The sequence below is a fragment of the Elaeis guineensis genome, chromosome 3 (assembly GCF_000442705.2).
Source record: "Elaeis guineensis isolate ETL-2024a chromosome 3, EG11, whole genome shotgun sequence".
In the NCBI taxonomy this organism is placed as follows: Eukaryota; Viridiplantae; Streptophyta; class Magnoliopsida; order Arecales; family Arecaceae; genus Elaeis; species Elaeis guineensis.
Window position 1 is genome coordinate 110264512 of NC_025995.2, and position 15038 is coordinate 110279549.

The 15038-nt window shown below is 37.7% G+C and overlaps 2 protein-coding genes across 2 annotated transcripts; one reads left to right on the plus strand and one right to left on the minus strand.

Moving 5' to 3' along the window:
• The first annotated feature begins 2308 nt into the window (after nucleotides 1–2308).
• LOC105040975 (GDSL esterase/lipase At5g45950) lies at nucleotides 2309–7560 on the plus strand. Its single transcript, XM_010917742.2, has 5 exons — nucleotides 2309–2578; nucleotides 4569–4699; nucleotides 6567–6800; nucleotides 6879–7125; nucleotides 7208–7560. Exons 1-5 carry the CDS (start codon nucleotides 2314–2316, stop codon nucleotides 7396–7398), a joined length of 1068 nt encoding a protein of 355 aa, XP_010916044.1. The 5' UTR covers nucleotides 2309–2313; the 3' UTR covers nucleotides 7399–7560.
• Nucleotides 7561–9334: 1774 nt separating this feature from the next.
• On the minus strand, nucleotides 9335–10042 carry LOC105041530 (LOB domain-containing protein 28-like). Its single transcript, XM_010918483.1, has one exon. It carries the CDS (start codon nucleotides 10040–10042, stop codon nucleotides 9335–9337), a length of 708 nt encoding a protein of 235 aa, XP_010916785.1.
• Between the last annotated feature and the right edge of the window lie 4996 nt (nucleotides 10043–15038).

A 15038-nucleotide genomic window follows, 5' to 3' on the forward strand; every position in this document is an offset into this window, starting at 1 on the left:
CGCCATCTAATTCTCAAACTGTAAATTTATTTTAAGAAATTGCAGAAATAATCAGACGGGGCACAAAGCCTTGGGGAAGAAGGGCTGCAACTTCTTTGGGTCCGGGCTACAGAACTCTTGTTGCCAAATATACGAGGTAAGAAAGCAGCTTATCTAATTTTCCACCTCAGGGAAACTACAGTTTATTTGTTTCCTTTCCAAGTAATGTAGGCATGCATGCTCAAAAAGAGGAAAAAAAAAAAAGAAATGAAAAATAAGTGAGAAATACCCATGGTGAATTATCAGAGATCTACCACTGAATGCCTGCTTCCTCGAGAAGTAGCATCACTTGTTATTTACACGAGAGTGCAGGGGTTTGATTCCAAGTGGCATCCATCTTTGTTTCAATCACGTCAGTTGTAAATAGGGGTAATATCCAATTGAACTTAATCGAATAATTAATTGAAAGCTCTCAAAATATTTGAATTTGAAATTTGACTTGAAATTGATCAAATCTTAATATCTCAAGCTTAAATTTATCTCGATAAAAAATAGATAAAATCAAGACCGACTTGATTTAACTCGAATATCAACTGAGCCAATTTAAATTCGAAATCAAACTTTAGTCTACTAATAATATATATCAAAAATATATATAAAATTTGAGTAGACTCACGGACTTTCAAATCAAATATTTTACTATTTAAGTTTGATTTGAAAAGCTATTCAAATTATTTGAATTCAATAATAATTGAATCGAGTCTATTTTGACTGATTTGTACTCTTGATTGTAAGTTTGAGTGGATGCCAAAGATCCGATATAAATAGGGTGAGGTATGAATAGAATAAATTATTTTTGGATAGATTTGTTGTACTCGGAGCATGGGAAATGAGATAATATTTGGATAGGTGAGAAAAACAGATTGTCATGAATGGATGTGATCCCTATCAATAACAATAAATTGAAATCTCTTTACACAAACTGATATTTCATTAGCTCTTCCCTAGCTAGGCTATCCAACATTCTTAGGAAGAATAAGAATGATTTGCTCGAATCCAAGACGAGTAACCCAAATCAAACCAACCATCAACTCAATTACGTGAATAAGAGCCGATGCAATTACTAAAATATCAAATAGAACAGAGTTGATCACAAAAGTTGATATATTTGACTTATCTTAATAGAATTCAATGATAAGTATTAAAAACGATATGGTTAGGTTTAAATTATATTTGTTCAATTTACCAGCCCGATCACTATCCATTGTTGCTGAGTTTGAGCAGCCTAGCTCTCGAGTTCAAACTGAGCCGATTGTTGATCATGTCGAAATGTTGAGCTCCCAACTGGAAAGAGTACGAGACATGTTAGTCGGGTCCAACCCAAATGAATTAATCACAGGCCAGCTCCCCCTGTTTCAAGCTAACCTAGTCATTGAGGTGTTCGATCCTACTTCGTGGCCAAAATGTCTAATCCCATGTTTTGCCGGGTATAACTTGGAAGCCTACTACCGGTCTCCTGTACTGCTCCGCCTAGAAATCCTTTTACCATATTGCCAAATAGACACCCACCTAACTCCATTCAAGTGCTTCTTCCACGGAAAGGGGGGAAAAAAAGGAAGAAGCTCCCTTACACCTATAAATGTATGAGCCAAGGGTTTAATTCTTCCCAACCAACAACATTTCTTCGGTCAAAAATTAATGCTACGCCCCACCTGATCATCTTGATAGGTTTGATCTCCCTTCACGGCACCAACCATTGGCTCGCCTTTGCACAGATCGCATAGTATTCCGAACCCTCCCATCATCCAACGGTTGCTTCGTGCAAAGGAAGGTTAATTCTTTTTTCATGCGAAAGATGCAACCCAAAGTCATAGTTTTACACGGCGACAGGGTTGTATCTTTCGTGCACGAATCCCTACGTAGATGGTCGGATGAAGGAGTCCGGTACTTTGTGAGCAGCACAGAGAGACCAAATATCATTCTTTCGTGCAAAAGATAGATACAACCTGAACCCATAGTCTTCATGGTGCACGCCCCATCTACATTCATTAATGCAGTTTCTCTGTTTCAGCGTTACTTACAGGAGCATTCGCGGCTGATCTTCTATTCTAAAAACCCCTACGGAAGAAATAACTGCATCCCAACAACTCCAAAGAATCCTCTGCCAGCCCAGTCTCCATTAGTTTCTACCGGCCAGCTGCGAGGCCTCCCAACCGCCGTTTGGTAGTGGATGCATTAAGTAGTAGCATGGGCAAGGCTCGAGACCCACCCTGGATTCTTTATTATAAAGGCCAGCATTGGGCTCTTCTTTTCTGGTCGAAGACAGAGTGAGAGATGATGACGAGGTTGGGAGCCATCGTGGCCGTGCTGCCGCTGGTGGCATTGCAGATGAGTGCATGGGCAGCGGAGCTGCAACCACCGAGGAGGCGGTGGAACACGACGTGCATTCTGGTGTTCGGAGACTCGACCGTGGATCCCGGAAACAACAACAGACTGGCGACGGACTCCAAGGCCAACTTTCTGCCGTACGGCAAGGACTTCTTCAATGGCCGACCCACCGGGCGGTTCTGCAACGGCAGGCTTGCCACTGACTTCATCGGTAAATTCTATATGTAGTATATAATATATAAGCTTCCAAACCAACCCCCTTCCCCCTCTCTTGGGGCCAATTTTCGATCTGGTTCAAACTGCCCGTCATGCACCATTAGCATTTTGTTTAAAATGTTTAAGAATATCAATAACATCAAAAAATTCTTATATTTGTACAATTTTTTCTTACATGATCTTTGAGATATATATAATTTTATTTATGCCGTAACCAAAGAGCAACACCACTATATGAATTTTTAATATATACTTTACAGTACATATGTTTATTCAAATAATTTATACACTCTATATGTTTATTCAAATTATTTATAATTTTTAACATAACTTTAATATAAGATACTCATGTTGGATCGATGATCAAGATCCATAGCCAAATTGATCACGTACGTCTATATCTGGGGTTACAATTGAACCCACAATTAAAATATACTCTTAACAGATATTTTTATTTTATGTCTGCTAATCATATTTTCAAAAAATATTTCAACTTATTGATGAGAAAAATAAATATAAGCTATAGACTACTATTTCATAATTTATCATAAGTAGGAAGCCAAGCATTATTGCTCTCTATTTAAAGAAATATTAAAATAAAGTTGTAAATTCTATGACAAAGATGAGCTATAAACTAATACTAGCAATTTATCATGGGTGCAGCATAAAATTTTATTTTCTGAAAACTACTACTAAAAAAAATTATCATGCTGGAGTAAAAACAAGCTATAGATAATATCAGAAATTTAAAATTTACTATAAATATGAGACTAAGCATTATTTTCTAGTATCTTTTTTTTAAAATATGACTAAAATAAGTCATGGATGCTACGATTTCTTGCATCGGCCTCTTATATTAAAATGAAAAATCTAACTCAACAATGGAGGAGAGAGAGAAGAACCTAGACCTTTGCTTCAATTTTTTGCTTCATGGTAGAAATTTGCTATTTAAAAAAGTGCTCATGTATGAGAACTGATGCATAGGACGCAATCACGACCATCCTCGCAACGCATCATGACGGCATTTATTCTGGAAGTTAGTGGGTGGGATACGACAAAGCTACTTTTATGCACAATTTAAGGTGCTGAATAACTATTTGCAAGACGGATAGAGCGAAACATATTGCCATTAATAAACCAATCTAACTCTTAGGACCACCACAAAGGAGCTGTTACAAAGCAGAGCCCCTTATTTACGTTGATCTACTGCCCACCGTCCTACCACGGGATACGGATAGTTACGTAAGGCTTATACCACGTGACGTACAAAAAAGGCACTAACTATAATTACTTTTAAGATCCATATCATGCATCAGTTAGCAGGAACTCGGCATGTCCATCAAAATGTCTGGATCTTCTGCTGTACATGATTTGTCCTGCAGAGAGCAGTACAGCTCAAGATGAGCACTGTACGATTTGATTACGTAAACAGACGCACACTATGCTCTATCTCATGGTAATCTATCTCTATGATTGGCTGAGGTGGTGGCCATCTAAGATTATATCGGTGTAAAACGAGCATAGTAAAATATCCAAAAATCCAAAATCAAAATGGAGAGCGTCAAATTTGGGTCCATAAGAAAAACTATTCACTCTTGGCGTCTTGTGGTGGAGGCGGCTATGCCTTGACAATTTCGGGCCCTGCTGTTGCCGACAATTTACCAGTTGGTCGAAATTTTTTTAAACCAACATGGCTCATCATGGCACCCCAGAAACAAACATCATGGACGGAGAGATCCAAAACATAGGGCACAGCATGAAAGCAGCTAGAAAGAAATTAAATGAAAACTAGTCTCCATGTTCCATCAGCTGCTTGGGAGAGTTTCATTTTACTCTGCGAGCAAGCAAACTCGTTCCCTTTCTAGCCAATGAAGAAAAACACATACAAATGTAATTGCTTAAAATTCTTCCATTGTATGATTTAAGCTCACTTTGTACGTACTTGTTCTCTGCAATGACGGCTGGTGGATTTTACAATTTTGCAGCTGAGGCATTTGGTATTTCAAAGAGCGTTCCAGCTTTTTTGGACCCAGATCTCAGTCCAGAGCAGCTTCAATATGGAGTTAGTTTTGCATCAGCTTCTTCCGGATATGATGAGTTTACCGCTTCAATTGCAGTACGGTGCCCCCACAAAAACTCTTTCCTTTTGCATTATTTTGTATGATAATGGGTATTATTTTTCCTTTATTTTTTCTTTTTTTTTTTTTTTTGAGAGAGAGAGAGAGATAGAGAAGGTAATGGTTCACCCTGTTTCCATCCACCAAAAATGAAGGAAACATGGGAACCCAGCTAAAGCTGGGGAACGCGAAAGTAATTATAACTTGGGAAAATGTCTGATCAATCTCATTACAGCTAGATATGAAATTGAACCACTGACCAGTGAAATCGGCCAGATATGACGTGGATATATAAAATCGAGTCATGGAAATAGAGAGCAAGATAATAATGACGATATTTTTGAGAAAACCCAGCAATGAGAAACTCGAGATGATGCAATTACTTGTATACATTTTTAAACACATAGGTTCAATTTCAAGATCTACCTTTTGAAATAAAGTAATTCTTTTTCTGGATTGTGGTACCTTCTATAATTTGAGGCTATTTCTCTAAATATTTTTCTTCTTGAAAAAAAAAGGATATTTAAAGGCTTCCAAAATGCTATAGCAACCCGAAAATCTCATTCAAAAAGTCACATAATGCTATTGTTCCTTTTGAATTGGTCTCACGAAGTGTGGTTGCAAAAGCCGAGTGAATGCTGCAAGCCGCCTCAAGTATTTTTTTTCTAAGAGGGTCGGATTAGCTGTTTTGCACAAAAGAGTCATCAAGGTCTTTTCTATGCAGTGACTCTTCAACAATGCTTTGCAATGCATGATTTTGCATGATCATCTAAGCTCACACTCAATCATGCATCTCAAAGCTTCTTCTAAGCATGATCGGGTAGTTGTGCGAGCAAAAGAAGTTGATCATCTTTCACACAAAAGACCTGATCCTGCTCCTCCATTCAGAGTTGCTCCATCTACATAAATGCATAAATCTCATCCAAAATCACTTGATTGGCTTGCACATAAACCTTGTATTTTGTCATTCAAACTCTGCTTTGATGGTTGGCATCTCTCCGCATTGAAGAGGTCCTAAATTCAAATCCAAATGGATGCATCTTCACCATATTTCCAAAAAGATAGATCGTAAAAGAGTCTTAGCTGAAGGACCATAACTTGATTTCATAGTAATAATCTAAAAGCTTCTCCAGCATCAATTTCTTTATTTGCACACTTATTTAAAAAAAATATATATCTCTTGCAATTATTCAGTTTTACCTAATTCAGCCATCCAATAATACCAATCTGCAAATTTCTTTCCCTGCTACATATATGCACTTATCTTTAAACTATATAAAAGTGCCTTAATTTCCAATTTTTAAAATTTGAAAAATAACCCTAAGAAAATTACTATTAAAATTTAAAGCATCTCTATAATAACTCTATATATTTCTTTTAAAAGACTTGAATCATACTAGACTTCTCAAAAAAAAAAAAAGCTTTCTAATGTCAATGGACTTTGAGAAAAAAATCCTATTTAATATAAATTTACAAATATGATAAACTAATTAATTTCATGCCTCTTCAGAATTATAAGATTTTAATTAAATTATCTCACAGTCATGTACATCTACAGCTGCATTAGAACTAGTACACTATAATTAGGTTCCAATGCAATATATCCAGAACCAAAGTATTTAGGCTTAAATAAATTATTGCTCCTGCATAAAATGGAAAGAAGAATAAATAAGTCTTCTGTATAGTCTAAAGAATTGTCGCACTTATCGATTAGAGTTCCTTTTGAATGGAAAAGGAGGAAGGGTGGACTTACTAAAAGCTAACAGGATAAAGTATCATAGTAGAACCATCTAATCTATTGTTCTACAGATATGAATAGCGTCATAAGGTTAATTTCTATTGCAATTTTTCTCACTTGGGTTGCAGAATGTGCTACCATTTTCCAAGCAGTTAGAATATCTGATGCATTATAAGATCCATCTCAGAAGGAAGGTTGGACCAGCAAAAACAGAGCAGACTCTGAAGAATGCTCTCTTTGTAGTGAGTGCCGGTAGCAACGATTTCATCCAAAATTACTTTCTGTTTTCTAATCGGTCAGGGCAATTCACAGTGCCAGAGTATGAGGACTTCTTAATCACACTCATGTTTAAGAATATCAAGGTATTCGTCCCGATCATTTCAATCACATACTTTATTTCTTACCCTCCATATCCTTTATTAACTTTCTCCGAAATTCAGGAAATGCATAAACTTGGGGGAACAAGGTTCCTTGTGGTCGGTCTTCCTCCAATGGGTTGTCTCCCACTTGTTAAAACTATTGCAAACACTCAAAAATGTGTGAGTAGTTACAATGATGCGGCCATATCATTCAACTCAAAGGTAGTAGCACAAGTGCATGCCCTAAAGGAGATATCAGGAGTGAGAGCTTCTTATCTAGATATTTATAGAATCATAAGCGACGCCACACAGAAACCCAAGAAGTATGGTAAGTAATGACGAAATATGTATCTAAGTCCTTATGCTGGTCTGGAGATCCTCAGAAGTGTCTAATTTCCTTGAGCTTGTAGGATTGGTAGAGGCATCAAAGGGATGCTGCGGTTCAGGGGTGGTTGAGGTTGGGGAGACATGTAAAGGCCTACGCACGTGTAGTAATCCAAGCAAGTACTTGTATTGGGATGCTGTTCATCTCACTGAAAGAATGTATCAGATTATTGCAGATGCAGCAGGAAGTATCATTGCCAAGGAGGTTTTGAGTTGATGAAGACATTCTATAGTTGTGTTGTAGTGGTGCAGATTGTATTGCTATTGCTGCTGCTTTTCTTTTTCTCCTGCTTGCTTTTGCTGCTGGTAAGATTACAAGCAGCAAATCTATGTATGTGGATTGGCTAATACAATGTTTTCTAGGCTCTGAATGAGCATCGAGTGCGTATCATCAAATTAAGTTGGACTGGTAGCAGCAACAAGCTGTGCATGCTTAAGTCTGCAAATAATCTTATATCATGAATCATTTAGATGAAGATTCCATGATAAATACTCTTGTTCATCCTCATATCTCAGACTCTCTCACGCAGCTCATATTTTAACATTTTGGATAATGGTGTGAATGCATCCAAATAGAAAACTGCAATTATTATCCTATGGATGTAAAAATTGAAATATGTTGAACATGTGCACTAACATCATCATTATCCACACCTAAACTTGTCCTGCATGATAAAAAAATATTTACACCTTGGAACAATCAACTATGAGCGGTATAATGTATTGATTACTCATCCATATAGAAAGCATTCGGATTGGTTTTACGTGCTTCGTAGTTATGGTCAATAGGTTCTGCCTAATTACTCCGAGCTCAAGACCCCATCATGCGCCATCTATTTATACATAGAAGTTGTCAGTAATTATATAACATGAATTTAAGTATCTAATTTCACAGCTACAGTGCGGTTCTCTTCTACGAAGTGGGGGTAGTTCTCTCCTCCCTTTCCCACAAAAAGAAAAAGAAAGATTAGTACAATGCTATTGTTTTTTGGATGCACATTTTGTGTAAGGATTTTATAGACTCAAAATGTTATCATGTGTGGTTCTGTCACTTCTGATCTTTTAGCAAAATGGTTATTACGGCTTACAGTGCATCTAATATGACCTCCCATTTCATTAAAAAAAAAAAAAAAGTGCATCAAATATCTCCCAAGTTTGAAGTAGCATTCCTAACTAAAATAGATATTATAGTTTACGGCTAACAAATTCTGAAAGATCTTATAGTTGGCAAAGATGAGCAAAAACATAAATAGGATTAAGATCACTACGTGACATATTTTCTTGTGCATGTATGGTTGCATCTAAGTGGATTGCTTGCAAGGATCCAGTTACTGCGACTGTAACATTTTTAATATTCATTTACTGTAAGTGCATACTCACACGAGCCCATAAACTATTACCATGAATGTTTTCAGGGAGAAAGAAGTTCAATTATTTCAGAAATATTCAAGGTATGCAATCAGAATCCTTGAGGAAGGCAACAATAATCTACATCCTCACATTATATAGCACATCACATGGTACATAAACTAATGCGATAGAAGTTCTTTGGGTAGGTAACTTGTTCCAAGATTCAAAAGCAAAAGAAGATAATTCGAACATAACTTTGGAACTTCAGCATGTTGTATTAGAAGATTTACCTCTTCAAGCTTCTGCGCTTTTCCACCAATGCTAATTAGTAACATAGTAGTCTTCCAACTTTGACCATAGATAACATGGCAAACAAAATTTCGTCTCCAATTAATGCTCAATAATAAGCTGAATTTAATTATAAAACTCTATAATAATGCCCTATATGACATCGAATTAATGCTCATAATTACAATAAAGGAGCAGTAATGAAGCTAAAGTAAATCATAATAATTATTAGTACGAAGAAAATTAATACATATGCTTCCACTCCCGGACGCGTTCGAACTCCTCTCCCAGCTACAAGAGGCTCTTTGCCAACCCCTCTCAGATCCATCTCCTTTACCATCTACAGTTAAAAGAAAAGAAAAGAAAAAAAAGAACTTATAAGAAAAAGCCAATGACGAACAACAATTCAAACTTTAGAAAAAGAAAATTACTTCAAGAAATTTTTACCAAGCGCAAATTAATTAATAGGCTTAACGAACTACCTCTTACATATCCCATCAGCTTCCTGTGTTCATCTAACGATAGAATGTACCATGACCATTGTTTCCCTGTCCTCCGGGCCCGTGCATATAGATAGCAGGATGGGAGTGATGTGGATTATGGTATCCGTTGATCACATTCCCATTGTTAGGAGGATAGTTGACCATATGCTGCGGAGGTACCACTTCAGCATGGTGCATGGCTCCGCCAATGTTGCCGTTGTTGTTATTGATGGCTTGACGGATTAAGTAGTTGTTGTTGTTGTTGTGATCATTGCCATTCGCTGGATACCGACGCGGGTGCTGAACAGGCGAATGGTAAGGCTGCGGCAGGGGCTGACGACTACAGTCGATGCACTCTCCGATGACGCGGCGGAGCATGGCGTTCTCATCCCTGAGTCTTATGACCTCGTTGTAGCAGCCATTAGCAGGGTCGATATTTCTCCACTCAGCCTCCCACATCAAGGTTTCGGCGCAGCGCTCCCGTTCGGGGATGGTGTCATTGGCCTTCAGCATCTTGGTCAGATTGCTGACGCCGTAAACCTTGTGCACCTGGCCGAACTCCCTCGTCCTATCGGCCGGGAAGTAGGGGGCCAGCTCGCAGCTCTCGGAGCACTTCTTCCTCTGGTGTTTGCACGACGCGCATGCCTGGTGACCGCCCTGCCCTGCGCCGACACCGGCACCGGCACCGGCGGCAGGGGCCTGGGCTGGGCCCGCAGGAGGATAGGGGACGTTTCTCTGCATCCTAGAAGGCTAAATCGAGGGGAGTTATTCTGCTGCCCTATACTCTATTCCGAGCTTGGTTGCACGCAAAGGTGGTCTTCAGTAAAAGAAAAGGGTGGGGAGGGAGAGGGGAGATGGGTATGAGTTCACGTGAGGTTAGGAATAGGGGAAGAGGAAGAAAAATATGACGGTTTTTATTTGTTTAGAGGGGAGGCACAGAAAGAAGGCAAGGTGGGGGATAGAAGTGCGGAAAAGAGGATTTGGTTTTAGGGTTTTGTAGGTGGTTCACAGGAAGATTTCGCAAGACGGGGGTCTAGAAACACATCCTGAGATGGGGTTTTGCCTCCTTCCATCATGCAGAATTCCGGTCCATTTAATATATTAGAGTTTTTGGACGGTCGATATTAGTACCCACAGGCGGCAAGATTTCTCGATTTTGTAGGAGGCAACGAGAATTCTAAATTTGTAACAATTGTTTATTTTTTTGTTTTTTTTAATTAATTTGGAGAACTAACTTGGGTGTCGGCCGTCGGATAGTCTTACAATCCGGCCGGCAACGTGTGGAAGATGAGTGTTGGAGTAATCTCTAACATTTAACGATGATGAAATGACCATCTCAATTGATGGGTCATATTTCACGTACTTTTCAAAATATGACGAACCGTACAAATCATGAAACTTACACCGTATTTTGAAATATGTATAAAATGCAATCAAACGATCGAGGTTATATAAAAAAAGACCAATCATTCTTGCTTGTAGAAGATATAACCCGAGTCTTTTTGGCATTGAAGAGTGGTGAAGAAACTCATGGTATCTGTTGGATGCCGAATTACTTTGATCGTAATAAGAAAAACTAGATAGGATGGATCACATGTCAATATTTCATAAAATTATGCTTCCTCTTTTCAAAGTAATTAAATAGCTACTCTTATTGTAGAAGTCTCGTGCATTAATCCATCTTCTTTTTGTTCGTTTTGATTATTTTTTAAAATTTTTCAATCGCTCTTTCAATAAATTGAACAAAGAAACCTTAATAGATAAAATCATGATTTATACTTGCAACATGATGCTTCTCTTATTGCCTTTGATGTCAGATAGAACTTTTATCGATAAATTATGTTAAGTTTGAGCAAGCAGTGAACCAATGATAAGGGTTTGCATGGTGATTTAGAAATGTTCCCAGATCCCTATCATCAAATTATGTTAACCAAAAAGAGGAAAAGAAAAAAGGGGAAAAAAAACGTGATTTAGATCTATAGAAGAATAATTCTAAAAAATTTCTCTATATGTGGATGCCTAAACATAGGCCTCTCCAAAAAGGAGTCCTACAAGCACAACCGATGAGCTATATACATGATCTTTTTTTTTCTTTTTCGCAGTAATATGGAAGGTAATCGTATAACTTTTATTACCAAAAAAAGAATGGTACAAGTACACTCGCCGGACTCTAAGTGCGAGGTTGAAGTTGAAACACAGCACTTCTTCCTGGACTCCAAATCATACTGAACTCCGGATGCTACAAATATAAAATAAAACAAAGTAGATACCGCGGCCGAGTTTGCAATGGTGTGTCTAAATAAGCTTAACCCGTTAAATCAGCGGGCCAAATCCAATTGAAGCCCGTGACATACTATTTCTAGATCAAGCCCAACAAAGACCTGGTCCGAGCCAGCCAGGCTGGGCATCAAACCCAGCCCATTGACAGCAATGCCCTAATGAACAGAACCACCTCACCTTCAGATGCATAAGAAAGCGTTGGTCAGACACAGACAAGGAAACAAAATTGAGCACACGAGCAAGAGAAATTGTTAGGTGGGTCAGATCTATTGTGAACCCAAGGTAAAATCACTCTAGGTGGATTCATTTTAACCTAGGATGAAATTATTAGATGGATTCATTTCAAGCTAGATCCACAGTGGACCGTGTAACCGATCTATCTAATGATTTCTCCACAAGTAACAGCTCCCTACAACCGAGAATGACACTACCTTAATTGCATCAACGGTGATAAGTTGTAAAATAATGTGATACAGTTCATTAAGATGGGGAGTAATGTAATCTTTCTGCAGTGTGCTAATATGTTCCTTTTTTGAAGTCCTATGATCGTTTGTTCCAGATGCATATAAAACTGGGCTTAAAGAAAGTAGATCTCCAAAATTACAGGAATCCGCTTTTTGTTTTTTTCCAACTTATCACTTAGATGCCCATATAGATACTGTTTTTTTTTTGGACCTGTGACAGAGATGGTTGGGAGCCTAAATGGGATGTCATGGCCCGGCCCATTGGGCCTTCAACCCAGCCCAATACAAAAAAAAAAAGAGAAAACAGAGGAGAAGGGAGTCTTCTCCCTCCTCTCACCATCTCCCAACCAGAGTCGGAAAGAGGCCCACTCCGACTCTATTTAAGGAGGAGAACCCTCCTCTCTCCCTCTCACCGGAGAACCCAAAGTCCATCGGCGACAATCGCCGGAAAATCATCGCGGAAGGCCGTCCCTGTGCCCATCGAGATTTCTCGTCAGAAAAACTTCGTCGGCATCGAAAGTAAACCTCCTTCTCCTTCCTCTCTTCTCTTCTTTTCTTTCCGTGCCGGTGGGTGTGCTCGTCGGTGACCGAAGTCGTCGGATTTCTTTGATAAAGAGATTCAGTCCTTTTTGAATGTGTGGGTACCGGTGATCGCCGCCGGCCACCGACTTGGCCCTCCTCTTGTTGCCAGATCGTCCTCCTAGTGCCGATTGCCGCCCTCATGCCAGTTGTGCCGTCGGTCGGCCAGCCAACAGGAGATTTTGAGATCCCCTGTTTCGGCCCAATGCAAGCCACGGGAAGAAAAAGAAAATAAAAAGAAAAAAAATAGAAAAAGAAAAAAATAGAAAAAAAATGTAGGCTCTCTCCTCTCTCTCTCCCCCCCTCTTTTCTTCTCTCTACTTTTTCTTTCTCTCTAGTCTCTCTCTACTTTCTCTCTCTACTTTTCTCTCTAGGTTATTTCTCTTTCCTAAAATTTTTCAGAATTTTGAGAAGAATGATGATGAATTTAAATGATCCTAGTGATGGATTTTTGATCTATGATCATCGGATGGTACACCGGCACCCACTTTGATCAGATTATGTATTTTTAAGATTCTATTTTTCATGATTCTATTGAATTATCCACATGATAATTTCAGCATGATTTGATCTGATCAATCAGATTTATTAAATCATATCGTCTGAAGAGTCCAAGATAAATTTCTCTCTCTAAAATTTTCTCTCTCTAGAATTTTCTCTCTCTAAGTCGTTTCTCTCTCGATCGATTTCTCTCTCTAAAAGATTAGTCAATAATTTTTTTTTAATATTTTTGATCTGATAAAGAATCTTGATCCATAATTGTCGGGCAGTGTATTGGCACTCACCTTGATCAGATTCGATATTTCTCAATTTGATTATCCATGATTCTGATTTAACCATGATTTGGATTAGATCATTTTGATCACATCAATCGAGATGTTAGACTATGGCATTTGATTAATTCAAATTGTACCTCATGAATTTTCTCTCCTCTGATTTTCTCTCTCCACTTGATTTTACGAAACCAATGAAGAAACCTCGATCCTATCACTTCGAATCCGATTTGATCTGATAGTCAAATTTTGGATCGTTTATGTCCTAATTAGATTTTGATTAGATGCAATTAGATGATCGGACTCAATCTAAACCGTTGAAATATGGTATTCGTATTCTTTCTAATTATTGAAATTGATCCTATATAGGATTGTGGATGTTTGATCATGAGATATCGCGATATGATCTACGAACAGAATTTTTTGGAAGAAAATTTATAGAATTATGTGGATTTATTGGAATGCGTTCGAGGTAAATAATGTTTTACTTTTTCTAAATTTATCGATAAATTATAATGTATTTTTTTGACATAATTTGTGAAACAATGCATGAATTGGATGAATAATATTTTATTATAAAAATATTATATTTTGATATGTTATGATAAAACATGATTGAACATATTGATTTCATGTTGATTGATTTCGTTACTACATGATTATATGTTTTCTTATTGAAATTAGAATATGAAATATGATTTATGAAGAATTTTGATATAAGAATAATATGAATTGACAACCTGACTATGTAAAGGATCCCGTTAATGGGGGCATATATGTTGGCAATTAATTTATCCTGAGAATTTATGTCGCCAGAGAGACCAGCGACAAACCGCCAGAGAGACCAGCGGTTCCGAAAGACTTTGCTGCCAGATGATTCGTAGCTCACTGCAAGAAGATACGCGGTGTTATGATCTTGCCATAGAAAAAATATGGTCATAGCTTATGGTTGACGAAAAGAATTTAAGAATGAAAGAAACTGAAATCTCAAAAGAAACTCGAATTTTGAAAAATAAATAAATTTGGCATAAACTATATTGCATAATCGAAATTGATTTCAAATTGATGAACTTTATATGCTTATTTTCTATAAATGATTATTTACTTTAATGCCTGATGAAATCTATTGAAAGTGATCATTGCTTACTGGGCTGTCTAGCTCATTACCTCCTATTTTACTGTTTTTATAGATGTTGAGGAATTAAAATGATACAAGATATGAATAGAAGAGTGATCAGAAGCAGAATCTCTATACTTTTATTTTAGGTTGAAAATCTTATTGAATTTGATGTAAGGCTTATGAATCATTGTTGAATTTGTTGAGATATTAAAGAAGAAATTTAGATCGTTATGTTTTGGATCTAAATTATTGACTAATTATTCCGCTGTTGTTTTAGGATAGCTTGATAAGATGCCTTGCATGCTTATGGGAAGAGTTTTCTATGAGTATGCGGCGGTTGCCATGACCCTCGATTCACAATTTCGGGTCGGGGGCGTGACATGGGACCTGGTTATTTTTCATGTTATTTAACAAGGAACATGGGAGTCACTTTATTCATGTTGCCCTCTTTCTCCTTCTTTGTAGGAACTGGGAGGTCTCCTACTCATACCGTTGCCTTTGAGGGGGTGTTTGGTTGGAGA